Source organism: Benincasa hispida, chromosome 6 (genome assembly GCF_009727055.1).
Source record: "Benincasa hispida cultivar B227 chromosome 6, ASM972705v1, whole genome shotgun sequence".
NCBI classification, from domain to species: domain Eukaryota; kingdom Viridiplantae; phylum Streptophyta; class Magnoliopsida; order Cucurbitales; family Cucurbitaceae; genus Benincasa; species Benincasa hispida.
Genome location: NC_052354.1, coordinates 42,479,308 through 42,494,622, shown reverse-complemented (window position 1 = coordinate 42,494,622; position 15,315 = coordinate 42,479,308). Strand labels below are relative to the sequence as shown.

The 15,315-nt window shown below is 31.9% G+C and overlaps 2 protein-coding genes across 2 annotated transcripts; both read right to left on the bottom strand.

Annotated features, from left to right (window-relative positions):
- Nucleotides 1-818: 818 nt before the first annotated feature.
- On the bottom strand, nt 819-4,036 carry LOC120079247 (leucine aminopeptidase 2, chloroplastic-like; the record flags this gene model as incomplete). Its single annotated transcript, XM_039033408.1, is given in 10 exon segments — nt 819-1,095; nt 1,097-1,113; nt 1,220-1,407; nt 1,854-1,914; nt 2,021-2,097; nt 2,223-2,328; nt 2,429-2,555; nt 2,854-3,081; nt 3,260-3,487; nt 3,612-4,036. Coding segments are annotated over 10 exon segments (1,557 nt in total), but the record flags the coding sequence as incomplete, so codon positions are not given.
- A 7,621-nt stretch (nt 4,037-11,657) lies between these two features.
- Nucleotides 11,658-13,645, bottom strand: LOC120079246 (leucine aminopeptidase 1-like). The gene is made up of 6 exons (XM_039033407.1): nt 13,398-13,645; nt 12,966-13,092; nt 12,781-12,876; nt 12,557-12,634; nt 12,394-12,443; nt 11,658-11,817 (listed from the first exon to the last, which is right to left on the bottom strand). Exons 1-6 carry the CDS (start codon nt 13,643-13,645, stop codon nt 11,658-11,660), a joined length of 759 nt encoding a protein of 252 aa, XP_038889335.1.
- Between the last annotated feature and the right edge of the window lie 1,670 nt (nt 13,646-15,315).

The following is a 15,315-nucleotide window of genomic DNA, read 5'->3' as shown; positions in this document are numbered from 1 at the left end:
AGTCTAAGATCATCAATGAAGTGGTTTCATTTAAAGATGGAAAGATTGAAGTTATCTTTGAGACAAAGTTTCATTACTTAAGGGGCCTAAATTTTCATTCACGGAGATAGGTTGTTCACGTATCACTATAAAAGCCTTGTATTTACAGATAAGTATAGCGTTGTAATTGCTTAATTGTTCATTAGTGAAAATATCTTTCTATGAGCACACTATCCTCAAACGTACGTAGGTGGTATTGCACCAAATTGGATTACCAAACTCTGTGTTTTTTCCTTGCTTTATTTTCTGTGTCAGATAACCTTTCCTTTCAGTAGATTTTTTCATTAAATTCATATACCAAAAAAAAAGTTTATATATCTTTATGTGAACAAATCTAAATACATACATGCAAAAAAAAAAAAAAAAGCATTGACATATATGTGAACCATACCTGTTATCGTCTTTCTCCTTTAATCTCATGCCACTAATTTTCTATTTTTTCGTTTATAATTCTTTCGCTAACCCTAACCACAAAATTTACTTCCCGTATGTTCAACAACACATAAGTACACACAAGCTTTTCCTTCCACGAATTTAATGGAAAAAAGCCATCAAATGTTGTTTAAAACAAACTTGAAACTTTGAGGGTTAAAATAAAACAAATCCCGTAGTTGAAGGTATTTTTTATAATTTAAGCCTTGTTTTTATTTCAAATATCATAATATATTCTTTCATTTGTTCCAAGTGAAAGTCGTTCTCATCATCACAACCAAAAATATATTCAAATTGCAAATGAGGCAATGGATGAATGGAAGTGTAAACACCAATGAGACAAGTGATAAAATAAAGTCAAACTCTCAGAATAGCCAAGAATCTTTAACAAGAGCCTTTACTAAAATTATTTAATACAATTTTTATTTAGATTTTTCACTCAATACTGACCATCCCTGAAAATTCTTAGCATTCACCTTAGAGCTGTAGATATATTGTTAAGGTCCCAACCACCATTGGACCTCTTAAGAAGCATTTTTCAGAACCCACTCCACTAATGTGGAAACACCAAATCCAGTTGCAACACTCTTCTTGGTATTCCAAACTGGGCCAGCAATGTCAAGGGACATTCTCATTAACAAACTACAATTACATATTTCCAAGTTTTAGAATTTCAGTGTATAAATCTATCCAAAAGATAAAACTTCTCCCTTTTAAACAATTAAAGAAATAAGAAGAAAATATCCACCTGCTTTAGAAACAGAGCTGCTGTTATAGCACCTCCTTGACCAGGACCAGTGTTCATCATATCAGCAACACCTGACTTCATAGACTCCCAATAACTTTCCTCTAATGGCAACCTCCATAATTTTTCACCACTCCTCTCCGCAGCAGCAAATACCTCTTTTGCTAGGTCTTCATTCGGTGTAAAAGCACCTAGAAACAAAAATGAAGTAGGTAAGAATCATATTATTCTGTTATTGATCCATAGAAGTCTTTTTTGTAGTATCAGTTTTCTTGTTCATTCATGTGTTCTAACTTTAAATAGTTGCCCACCCACACCATTCAAAGGGAATGGGAAGATAAAACTCTTCTTTTCACAATCAAAGTGTCTTTAATGTTAAGCATTTTGTTCACTCAACGTTATATTTCAAACTCTATTTTCGACTTTGTTTTAATCCATTGTTGAGGATCCCACATTATAAAGATGAAGAGACCTCACAACCTTTATAAGATAAATTAGTTACTCCTCTATTTCCAATTAGTTTTGTGATGGAACACAAGTTTATCTAATATCATTGCTCTTAACAACTCACATAAAACCTAGTTTTATGTTACTATCTCCAAATTGAATGAAGCATAAGATGCTAATGGAGTCATACCTGCAACTGAAGGCCCAAGAGCAATTATACAAGCACCAGTTAGAGTAGCTAAGTCAATAATCTGCCAAACAATTTGATATTGCATTTGATCCAATTCTCAAAACTATTAGCAATGATGTATCTAACTCATTAAATTTCTAAATACTAAGTAATTACTATTTATTTACCTTATCAACCCCCAACTTACAAGTGTATATCAATGCATCAGCAAGGCAAAGTCTGCCTTCAGCATCAGTGTTATCACCTGAAAATTGGTCACATTAAAAGGTAATAATTTTAATAGGTAGACTATGATTGTAATGAAAGGGAAAGGAGATAGAAAAATATATTTTGGTTTATACAACACCTTTTTATGAAAATATAATAAACCTTCAACACAAACATCAATTATTAGAACGATTCAAATGATAATATCACTAGGTCTCATGCTAGTTGTACTTATCATGTTCTCACAGGCAGCAACAACAAAATGAATCTGTTTGGGAACAACAAACAAAGCTCACGTTAGACCTATTAGCTAATTCATTTAAAACTTAACCACATGGAAAGGTGTGATAGATCTAATAATATTTTACCTCTATACCAAGAGGTTTAATTTCAGCAACGGCTTTGGCTGCACCAAAAATTGCTGCTACACCTCCCATGTCCTTTTTCATTGTTTCAATGTTACTGTTGGCTCCTGTTTTAACGTTGTAGCCACCACTATTGGAGAAGAGAAATCATAGAGTTACTCAACCATTTGTGTTGAAAGCGTAGAAAAAATACTTTTGAAGTGCTTCTAACAAATCAACTTATGGGATTTTGAGTAAAGAAACATTTTTATGTCATTCTCAAACATGATAATCTTTGGGTGAACATGCTTTTTGTCATAATAAAAGTGATATTAACCATGCTATAAGAGTGGTTAAAAGCACTCTTAAATATAGTTAGATATCCATTTATTATCTTGTTGATTAGCATTTGCAAAGGAAAGTTATCATTGTGGTATATGTATAATCACCTGTCAAAGGTAATTCCTTTGCCAGCTAGACCCAATTTGGCTGATACAGGTCCTCTAGGAGGTTTGTTACACAAGTGAATAAACTTGGGAGGATTTACAGTGGCAGCTGCAGTCACACCAAGATAAGACCCCATCTTCATTTCTATGATTTCTTCTTCATTGAAAATTCTTGCAGAAAGAACATCATTGTACTTTTGGGTAATCTTTAAAACCTCAGCTGCCAATTCCCTTAATCATATGAATGTAATTTCTCAAAGTCAGTACCATATGTATGATTACAAGCTATGACATGCTATATCCAAGTTGAAACTCATTATTAGATCAAGGGTACAAATACAAAAAGTTAAAGGTGTTGTTGAGACTATTGTCCATTAGCAAGAAAGTAAATGACATATAAAAATAAAACATAAAAAGGGGGGAACCTGGTGTAAGTATATTTACTGGTGAATTTACAAGTTCCCTTCCAAAAACTATCCCAGAACTGACATCTTGTTCATATTTTAACTTCTTGTCTATAGAAGGTCCAGATCCAAGACTAAGAACATCCATAGATTGAAGTACGGTCATTTTGGGGTCTGATCTATATCTATTGTCATAAAATATTCCAATGACAATCCCTATGATGCAGAGAAAACTTAGTGTCAAATAGGACATAAGCAAACTGTACACTTAGTACTCAAGAACTAAGGTGTGTTTGTAGCTACTTTTTAATGGTATTTTTGAGTAAGTACATAGTTTAAAGATTAAAGAACATATACCTTAGTGCAATGACTGAAGAAATTTCAGGCTTCGATTCATCTGAAAGGTCTTCTGAGAAGGCAAGTGCTACAGCAACCGAAACTGCCCTAGATGTCTTTGTAGTTGCTGCAATGGCCTCACCTAGACCAACAAAGGCTGTTGCACTAGAAGCTGACTTGCCAAGCCCAAATAAACCAACCCTCTTAAAGCTCAAGCCATAAACTCTTGAAACAACAGATTGGCCTTTTCCAGAGAAATCTTCCTCTGAGGAAGCTTGAGCCAACAATCCACCCAAGATTGCATCCAACTTATGCAAAAGTGGATTCTTGAAGTTGGAGTTTTCATCTCTAACCACATCTTTCTCTGTCACACCCACAGCAAGCAAGTCTCCACTCCATTCCAACACAACAATGTCTTTTGCGGTAAAAGTTATCTTTGAGACATTTTAACATACAGGTAACATATTCTATTAGTACTTCATGACAAACATATGAGCACTTTAAAGATGAAAAAAGAATGTAGTAAATTCTGGTGCGTTTGAGATAACTCTTGCTTAGAGCATACAAAAGTTTATAGCGATTGGACCTTGAAAGTACTTTTCAAAATTTTCAAGTAAATTTTTTTCTTAAAAGTATTTGAAAAGTGATTTAAGGAAAATTATTTAACTAGTGCTTCGAAGAATTTTTTCAATAATGGCTTCTTTTAGAAAGCGGTACTATTCTTAAAAAAAAGAAAAAAATGACTAAAACAATGGAATCAGAGTCAAGTGTTTAATAATTACTATCAATAATAAAGTTCAACTTATAAAATGCAAAATAGTTTTTCTCTCTACATGCAAAAAGGACAAATTGTCCAAATAAAACCCATTTACATTGAATATGTGTACGATGCATATAGTAAGAAATTATGTTACAAGGATTTGTATATTTGTATAAAAAAAAATTGAGTGGCTCATAAAAAGGGAAAAAAACTAGATAAGATATATAAAAAAAAAGAAAGTTTACGAAGACAAAATAGGAATGGTTAGAAGATCTAATGACGAAAAGGTAATGTAAAACTAAATAAAGAAAAAAAGGAACAAAATGTATGCACAAAACACAAAGGAAATAATTTTGAGAGAAAAATAGGCATTAGGAAAAGATTTGAGGGCAACGGAAAGTTAAAAATTCTCCTCTCTTAATTCCTTATAATATAGTATAGAGGATAAGATAAGTTTTATCAAAAGATATAACGACAAAAAGGAAAGTTAAAAGTTCTCCTCTTGTAGTCACTTTAATTTAATATAGTATATAGATATGAATTATATTCTTTTCACATTTTAATAAGTTCAAGGCCACATAATTTTCTTTTTAACTTTTCATTAAAAGAATTTCATATCAACCGTCTTATTTAGATATTTAAACATCTTTACAACTAAAAACTCGAAAGTACGTAAAAAAGGTCGTGAATCAAAACGAATTAATGATGTATGTACGTTTAACCCTATCAAAAAGGTCAAACAAGTAAAAGAGCTTTCAAAATTACAATGAGAAGAAATGCAAAAACAAGAAATAGATGAACACATAAAATTCGGTATGTCCTACAAATCTTAGGGGCATTGCTTGGACCGGGACCAAGAGTTGGAGGAATTATGTTGGCCATGGAAGCTCAATTCCTTCAACAAAAGAAGAGAGCAAAAGGAGGAAAATGAGCAATAAAAATGGCTAAATCTCAAAGGAAGAAGAAGAAGAAAGTGAATGTTGTGGCTTTGGTGTAGAAGCCAACACTTATTTATAGTGAGCCAATAAGCAAAGAAGAAGAGATCAATTTGCCAAATAGTTTTTTTAGCCGTTTGAAAAGAAGATTTTTATTAATAAATTGACATAGAGTTAATTTTAATTCAATGAAAATAAATAAATAAAATTTTTATGTATTAACATTATTTTATTGCTTTCCAGTATAGAAATTTAAATAAGAGTGAGAGCAAGAGAAAAGACTTAAAAGAGGGTTAAATATGTTAGGGAGTGAGAAATTACATAGATAAAAATCAGTCTGATGGGTAAAAACATAGTCTATTATTATTATTATTATTTGAAAATTAGGTTTGTTTTCTCACCATTTAATTGTAGGTAATTTTCTATTTACCTAAAAAAATACTAATTTTGAATCATAAGAAAAATTTTAAAAAACTAATGAAATCAAGATTTTAAATGCTAATTTGTTTTTTCTTTAGTTTTCAAGACTTGGTTTACATTTTGAAAACATTTTTTTAGAAAATCAATAATATAACAAGAAAATTATTGATAAAAATAGTATTTGGTTTTTTTTTGAGATTGTTGTAGCTTTTAAAATAATTGTTGACACAACTATGCTTTTTGTAAAATTAACTTTAATATGAAACGTATTAATGTTTTGGACCGATAGATTTCAATTTTATACTTAAACAAATTAGTTGCATGTGTTTGGTAAATAAATATTAAATTACAATAACTAAAAGACACTTAATATTAAAAAAAAATTAAGATTTTGTTATAATAACTCATTTTTCTCACAAAATCAACACTAAACACAAACTTTATATGTTTAATTATCGAAAATAAAAAACTAAAAACTAAATGATTATCAAATAAAATTTTAATGTAGGTTGTGTGACATGAAATAATAGATTAATTAGGTAAAAAAAAAACGTTTTTTAGTCTTTCAGTTTTGAGTATAGTTTTCACTTTTACCCTTGAATTTTGAATTAAATTTTCTTTTTATTCTTAAATTTTTATATTTTACACATTCTACTCCTTTGAAAACTGATACTCGCTTTTGATTATTGACTTTAAGTTTCAATTAATTTTTTTTTTTAGATTTGGCAAAGTTTCAATTAATTAATTTAAAATAATTATGATGTGATTTTTAATTAATTTTAATAATATTCAAAAATTAATAAAACTAATTAATAATTATACATAATTTAATTATTTAAATTAGTTAATAGAAAATTGACACAAATGACTAAAAGTGGGCATTAGTGAAAGCTCGACAATAAAAATGTAAAATAAGCTAATAGACTAAATGGAAACTAAACTTAAAATTAAATAAAAAAAAATATGCAACAATTCGAAACCAAATGACCAAATGAAAACTAAACATGTATTCAATGTGTAATATTTTGAAAGTATATTCAAAATTTAGAGACCAAAAATTTATTTTCCATATAAATAGGATAAAATAAAATAAAATAAAATATAGCTTTAATCTTTTGAATTTATCTGATCATTTCTAAATGTTTTTACAAGTTTTGAAGTTTTCTGCTTTAATTAGGCTCTTTGAGTTTTGATAAGTTCCAAATTCAATGTTGTGCTTCAAACCTAATTTGTATAATATTTTCAAAATTTGTATTGTTTAATGTTTCAAAATGTCACTGTTTATAAGTGATAGATGTCTATAAGTATCTATTACTGATAGATAATGATATTTTGCTATATTTGAAAATATTTCTAGCAATTTTGTTATATAAATCAATTACCCTATTTCCATCCCCTCTAACAAGCCTCAAAATAATATTGAAAAATAAAAAAACTTAGGTTAAAATAACATTTTGAACTTTGAACTTTAAAGTTTATTCAATTTACGTCTTGATATATTTAATAAATCTTAAATTTAGTCTCTATATTTGTTTATAGTTGATGTTCTTCTTCTTTTTTATTTTTTAATCTATAAGAATTTTCACTATAAATTTTGATAATATATAGGCAATTTCAAAAAAAAAAAAAATCATAATAATTGTGAGGAATTAAATTTAATATTAAATCTCTAACTATAAGATGAAAATAGTATTTTAACCAAAATTTTAGGAAGGCATGTGATTAAAATATTGAACGATAGGGATGGAAATTAGAAATGCAAAACAAACATGGATCACCGAAAATTTCATGGCATAATTAATGAAAAGGAAAATTGTGGATACATAGTTTATATTCATCTTTATCTTGCTTGCCACGTGGATAGAACATGTATGGGGACCCACTACTTTTGTATTTGATTCACGTTAAACGTTTTTATTTACCAAAATAAATGTGTTAATTTGTTAGTTCTTGGAATTAATTCTAGATCTAAAAATGTTTTTCTTCACCTTTTTAAAAATTTCTTTTAAGCAACTTCTACAGAAAATTCCTAGCTTCTCATCCTCACAAATCTTCTCTTGTTTTTGGTTACTCTTCACGTTTCTGAGCTAATTTTCCAATTGATTCCAATACGTTCTTCGACAAGTGCATGTCAGAATCCGAATGATGTGTGAACCTAAGAGAGCAACCGACTTCTTACGATATAGCACTAAGGGCGTGTCGTTCTTGCTTTCAACGTTGTAGATTTATCCACGACACAACAGTTTCATCTCGAATAATAGCTAGATCTCTCGTATCAAGATTGCTTCCATAAATTTTAAAATCCATTTTAAAATTTTGAAAAAAAAAAAAAGCTTTTAAGTTTCTATTTTAAAATTTCATTAAGAATTCAAATATATTTCAGGAAATGATGAAAAATATACCAAAGATAAAAAAACAAAGTACAATATTGAGAATAAAAAAGTCATTATCAACATGATTTTTACTTAAAATATGCCTTTCGTTTTCTTTTCTCCACTCTTCTATGGCTTGATTATATTTGTTGGCAACGTTTAAGACAAATATCATTACACGAGTGGATTTACTATTATTCTTGTACGGCCAACTCTTAAATTATTCCTCCCCAACTTTTGATTTCCTTTTGTATTTTGCACTCAATTAATGTGATGATTTTTTTTTAATTATAATTTAAGTAAAAATGATCTCAAGGGCTAGTTTATCTCTTTAGAAACAATTTGTAACAAACGTGTAATTAAAATCTACATGCTATATAAGTAGATCTACTTCAAATTTACATGTACCAAAAATAGAAAAGAAATCTAAAAAGAGAGCTCTTATCTTCTTGTAGTCTTCATCTTCTTCTACTCTTTCATCTTCTGGTAATGCATGCTTGAAATCATCTTTTAACCTAGTAAAATCATCATAAAAAGAAAAGAGAATTAGAGAGAGTTGATAGAAAATTTCATACCTCGATTTAGAGAGAGAGGAACTTCCTTTTAGCAAAATAATCTCTCATCAGAATATCTCATCTACAACGTAGAGAATATCTCATCTCATTAGAATAATCTCCACGTGTTCTTCATTCAACTCATTAAAGTGGTTGTTTCTCAACCTTTTCTTTCATCAACCTCTCCTATTCATATTGGATCGGATTTCTTCATTCAATTTTGGGTCTGAAATTAAATAAAAGCCCAACAAATGGTATGAGGGCATAAGATTATCAAGAAGGTAATTCTTGAAGAATCAAGAAATCAAGATTGGGTGCAGTCATGACATTAGCAAGGTTTGAAGTAGAGAAATTCGATAGGAAGAGTGATTTTGGCTTGTGGAAAGCCAAAATTAGAGCCATCCTTAGTAAAAAAAAAGGCTATTTGTCTACTAACCAAATACAGTCACGCTCAAGAAAAGGAAGATTGGTACTTTAGTTCTAAATTTGAGTGATAACGTTTTGAGTTAAGTCCTTGATCAAGAGACAACCTACAGGATTTGGACTAAGCTAGAAGATCTATATGCAACTAAGGATCATCCAAATAAAATGTGCCTAAAGGAGAGGTTCTTTACATTTAAAATAGACTCATCAAGATCCCTTTCAGACAACCTTGATGAATTTAAGAAAATTTTGCCCAATTTAAGAACCTTGAGGAGAAAATAGGTGATGAAAATGAGACCTATGTACTTCTAAACTCTCTATCGGACTCCTATAAAGAGGTGAAGAATGCTTTGAAATATGGAAATGACTCTATAACCATTGATGCCATTATTACAGCCTTAAGAACAAGAGAACTTGAGCTACAATCAATAAAGAAGGAACAACCTAGTGGTGAAGGGTTGTTTATGAAAAGAAATTTTAAGCCCAATCACTCTGAAGGAGGAAAACAGCAACACGCTAATGAAAACAAGCCTAAACAGAAGATTAAGTGTAAATATTACAAGAAGAAAGACCGTCTAATCAAGGACTATTTTATTCTTAAAAGGAAAAATCAGGAAAAAGAGAAAGAAGGTAAAGGCAAACAGTTTGGAACTTCAGTTGTAGAAGGGTCCTATATCTACTTTGATGCACTAGCTTCAACACATGACAAGGCCAATCATGTAACCCCCCTTCGGAAACATGATTAAGTCTTGGACTCTGTATGCACCTACCATATGACCCCTATGAGACCTTGGTTCAATACCTACAAGAAAATTAATGGAGAAATGGTCTACATGGGTAATAACTAAGCTTGTAAAATTGAAGAGATTGGATTAGTATCATTAACATTCAAAGATGGCACTGTGAAACTCCTTAGAAATGTCAGGCATGTGCCACTTTTCAAGAGAAAATTGATTTCCTTGGAAATGCTAGATGTAGTGGGGTGTGAATACTGAGGAAAAGGAGGAACTCTTAAAGTTCTTAAGATTCTAAGCTAGTCCTAGTTGGAGAGAAGGTCAATGATCTATTTGTGGTCAAAGGAGTTGAAATGATGATAGGGGCCTATGCAGTGACCACTAATGAATTGACATAAAAGATTGCCATACATTAGTGCTAAGGGGTTGGAAGATCTATCTAAATAGGGTATTCTACCTAAAGAGATCTATGATCAACTTACTTCCTCTGGCACAAAAAAATGGAAGAAGCAGAAAGTTGAAAAGGGGAACAAAGCTATCTCCGTTGCTACTGCGCATAAAGGTAAAAAGGTCAATGTTGCAAAGGAACCTACTTTCATTATAATCAGGATGGGCACTAAAAGAGAAACTGCTCAAAGCACTTGGCCGAGAAGAAGATAGAAAAAAAGTATCAATATATATATATAATATATATAATATATAATATAATTATATTTAGTGTTGAATGGCTGCATGTGTGGGCTTGAGCTCTCCTTTTGCTAAGTTTGCAAAAAGTATAAGTTAGTGACACAATCCTAATTTTCAATTTCATTTTACTAAAGCTGCAATCATCCTTTTTTTTTCCTGGAGGCCAACCCGACCCTATTTTTTGTTACCTTTTGCTTTACCTCATTTTAGCTAAAAATGAATATTTTATGAGACCTTTAGGCAAGAATGTCCTAGGAAAAAAGTGTCTTAGCTCTACAAAGTTAGCCTCGACCTTAGACACTGAGACCAAGCTATAACTTGGGAACTAAGATCCTCCTTTTATCTTTCATTTATTATTATTATTTCTTTTAGGTTGGCCTCGACCTCCATGATCGACTCGATCCCTCTTTTTTATTATTATTATATTGTTTTGAAAGCCTCCAAATTTTTGTACGACAAAAAGGTTTCCAGTACCACGAGGTTAGCCTTGGCCTTAGAATTTCGAGGTTGAGTCATACCACTCAGTGTGGGCCTCTCCTTACACTTTATTTTTTTCAAAACCTTCAAATTATTATAGGGGAAAAAAGGATTAAAGTCGAATTAGAGAATAGGGTTCTGAATCCAAGTGAGGTTATGAGACTGACCAAAGAGGCTTGAACCATAGCTTATGAAAAGCAAGCTTTCAAGGATGAAAAATGGTCCAAGTCGACCTCGGCCTTCAAGGTAGGCCAAGGTGGCCAAGTTAGGTCTTCTGGTCTAACACCTCTCATTTTCCTAGCCGTTTTCCTTCCTCTGCCCATTGGCCCATTTCTTGCACTCATGTTGTCTTTATTTGATTGTCATTATTTCGAATTTACCCTTAATGGCTTGTCTCCCTAAGCTTATGATTCTCAGTCCAAAAGTGACCCATAACAATAAGTATCTCTAAAGTATTAGGTTAGTTTCAATTATAGTCCCGAACTTTTAAAACTTTGATTTGAAGAAGTTTGTTACAAAATAACTTTTATTGGTTTTTCATGTTCAATTTATAGAAAATTTTTTGAATCTGCTCATACATGTGGTAAAAAAGATACATTGGCACATAGATAAACCATATTTGTTATTGTATTCCTCCATTTAGTGCCATCCACTAATTTTTCATTCTTTCGTTTATAATTCTTTTGCTAGTCCTAACCACAAAATTTACTTCCCATATGTATATGTTAACCATACAAAAACCTTTCGATCTAATGACAACCTCCATAGTTTCTCACCGCCCCTCTCTGCCGCAGCAAACACCTCTTTTGCTAGGTCTTCATTTGGTGTAAAGGCACCTGGAAACAAAAATGAAGTTTGTAACAATCTTATTTGTCTATTCATGATATATGAGACTCTTTTGTAGTTTTCGATTCTTCGTTCATTCTTATATTCTAACTTTAAATAGTAACCTTCTTACTAACCATCCAACATAGGGACAAGAAAGAACTTTCTTTTCACAAGCAATGTGCCTCTAATTTTATACATTTTGTTCACTTCATATACAATCAATTAAAACTCTTTTTTTCCAATTTTTCCTCGATCTATTTGTCGAGGATCACACATCAAAACGATGAAGAGACCTCGTAATTTTTATAAGATACATGAATTAAATTCTTCTCGTTGCAAATTGATTTTGAGTTGAAACTCCATATATGTCTAATATGGAATCAAAGCCCATAAAATCAAAACAAGTACTCGACCTTTGAAAATCAGGATTCGACCTAGGAATGATGAACTCAAAGAGAGCACCATCGTAAAAGAGAATGTGTTGAGGATCCCACGTCAGAAAGGTGAACAAACCACACATCTTATATTACTGCTTTATTTGTCGTTACTTTAGTTTTATGTTATTATCTCTTAATTGAAAATGAAGCATAAGTTGCTGGGAAGATTATTATACCTGCAAAGTGCAGTTATACAAGCACCAATTAGAGTAGCCAAGTCAATAATCTGCAAAGCAATTTGACATTACATTAGATCTGATGCCCAAAACTATTAACAATGACATATCTAATTATTTGGCTCATAAAACTTAAAATACTAACTTATAATTATATATTTACCTTATCAACACCCAGCTTACAAGTATATATCAATGCATTAGCAAGGCTAAGTTTGCCTTCAGCATCAATGTTATTGACCTGGAAATTTTGCCACAATGAAAGATAATAGTTTAAATAGGTACCTTACCATGGTTGTAATAAAGGAAAAAAGAGGGAGCAAAAATATATTTTGAGATTAAATCCTCTTTTCTTCTTAGATCTTAACCAAAGAATATAGAGTATACCTCAATTGTCTTTCCATTTGAAGCAGTGACAATATCACTAGGTCTCATGCCAGTTGCGCTTATCATATTCTCACAGGCAGCAGTAACAAAATGAATCTGTTTGTGAACAACAAACTAAGCCCTCAATTAGACCTATCAATAAAATTAATTATATGAAAATGAATGATAGATCGATAATGTTTTACCTCTACACCGAGAGGTTTAATTTCTGCAATGGCATTGGCTGCACCAAAAATTGCTGCTGCCCCTCCCATGTCATTTTTCATTGTTTCAATGTTACTGTTGGCTCCTGTTTTAAGGTTGTAACCACAACTGATGGAAAAAAGAAATCAAAGAATCATTCAGCAATTTGTGGTAAAGGTGGAATATACACCACGTCTCAAACCAAATATCATAGCAGCAAAGATGTTGATATGCCTAATGCACAAATGTCATCACACCAAGAATCTTATGTTGATTATTTAAGGTGTGATTAAGGTCATTTTCAGCCAAAGTTCTTTGATCATAAGTATCTTTTAAAATTGTTGAGCAACAAATTGATGTTCGACTTTACACTAATAAAAATACTTTTGAAGTGTTTCTCAATTAAATTCTCAGAATGGTATGTGTATCATCACCTGTCAAAGGTAATTCCTTTACCAACTAAACCAAATTTGGCTGATACAAGTCCACTGGGAGGTTTGTAACACAAGTGGATAAACTTGGGAGGATTTGCAGTGGCTGCTGCAGTCACACCAAGATAGGACCCCATCTTCATTTTTATGATTTCTTTTTCATTGAAAATTCTTATAGAAAGAACATCATTGTACTTTTGGGTGCTAATTCCCCTATTCATATGGATGTAATTTCTCAAAGTCAGCACCATGTATGGTCTCAAACTATAACATGTTATATCAAGTTGAAACTCAATATCAGTTCAAGGGTACAAATGCAAAAATGCAAAAATTCAATTTTGGGCCTGAAATTAAATAAAAGCTCACAAAATGGTATGATGGCATAAGAATATCAAGAAGGTAATTCTTGAAGAATCAAGAAATCAAGATTGGGGTGCAGTCATGACATTAGCAAGGTTTGAAGTGGAGAAATTTGATAGGAAGAATGATTTTGGCTTGTGGAAAGCCAAAATCGGAGCCATCCTTGATCAACAGAAGGCTCACAAGACCCTTCTTGATCTGTCTGCTATACCAAATACAATCACTGCTCAAGAAAAGGAAGATTGGAAACTGACAGCTTATGGTACTTTAGTTCTAAATCTGAGTGACAACGTTTTGAGGGAAGTCCTTGAACAAGAGACAACCTACAGGATTTGGACTAAGCTAGAAGATCTATATGCAACTAAGGATCATCCAAATAAAATGTACCTAAAGGAGAGGTTCTTTATATTTAAAATGGACACATCAAGATCCCTTTCAGACAACCTTGATGAATTTAAGAAATTTTTTGCTCAATTTAAGAACCTTGGGGAGAAAATAGGTGATGAAATGAGAGCTATGTACTTCTAAACTCTCTATCGGATTCCTACAAAGAAGTGAAGAACGCTTTGAAATATGGAAAGGACTCTATAACCACTAATGCCATCATTACCGCCTTAAGAACAAGAGAACTTGAGCTACAATCAATGAAGAAGGAACAACCTAGTGGTGAAGGGCTGTTTGTGAAAAGAAATTTTGAGCTTAATCACTTCAAGGGAGGAAAACAACGACACGCTAATGAGAACAAGCCTAAACAGAAGTTTAAGTGTAAATATTACAAGAAAAAAGACCATCTAATCAAGGACTATTTTATTCTTAAAAGGAAGAATTAGGAAAAAGAGAAAGAAGCTAAAGGCAAACAATGAGAGCTTCAGTTGTAAAAGGGTCCTATATCTACTCTGATGCACTAGCTTCAACAAATGACAAGGCCAATCATGTAAACCCCCTCGGGAAACATGATTAAGTTTTGGACTCTGGATGCCCCTACCATATGACCCCTATGAGACCTTGGTTTAACACCTACACGAAAATTAGTGGAGAAATGGTCAACATGGGTAATAACTAAGCTTGTAAAATTGAAGAGATTGGATTAGTGTCTTTAACATTCAAAGATGGTACTGTGAAACTCCTTAGAAATGTCAGGCATGTGCCACTTTACAAGAGAAAATTGATTTCCTTGGGAATATAGATGCAGTGGGGTGTAAATACTGAGGAAAGGGAGGAACTCTTAAAGTTCTTAAAGATTCTAAGCTAGTCCTAGTTGGAGAGAAGGTCAATGACCTATTTGTGGTCAAAGGAGTTGAAATGATGACAGGGGCCTATGCAGTGACCACTAATGAATTGAAAAAGGCTGACATTTGGCATAAAATACTGCCATACATTAGTGCTAAAGGGTTGGAAGCTCTATCTAAATAGGGTATTCTACCTAAAGGGATCTCTGATCAACTTACTTTCTATAAGCATTATGTATTGGGCAAGGCCTCCAGACACAGTTTCACAAAGGCACAACACTAAAAAAAATCTATCATAGACTACATTCTCTCTTATCTATGGGGACCAACCC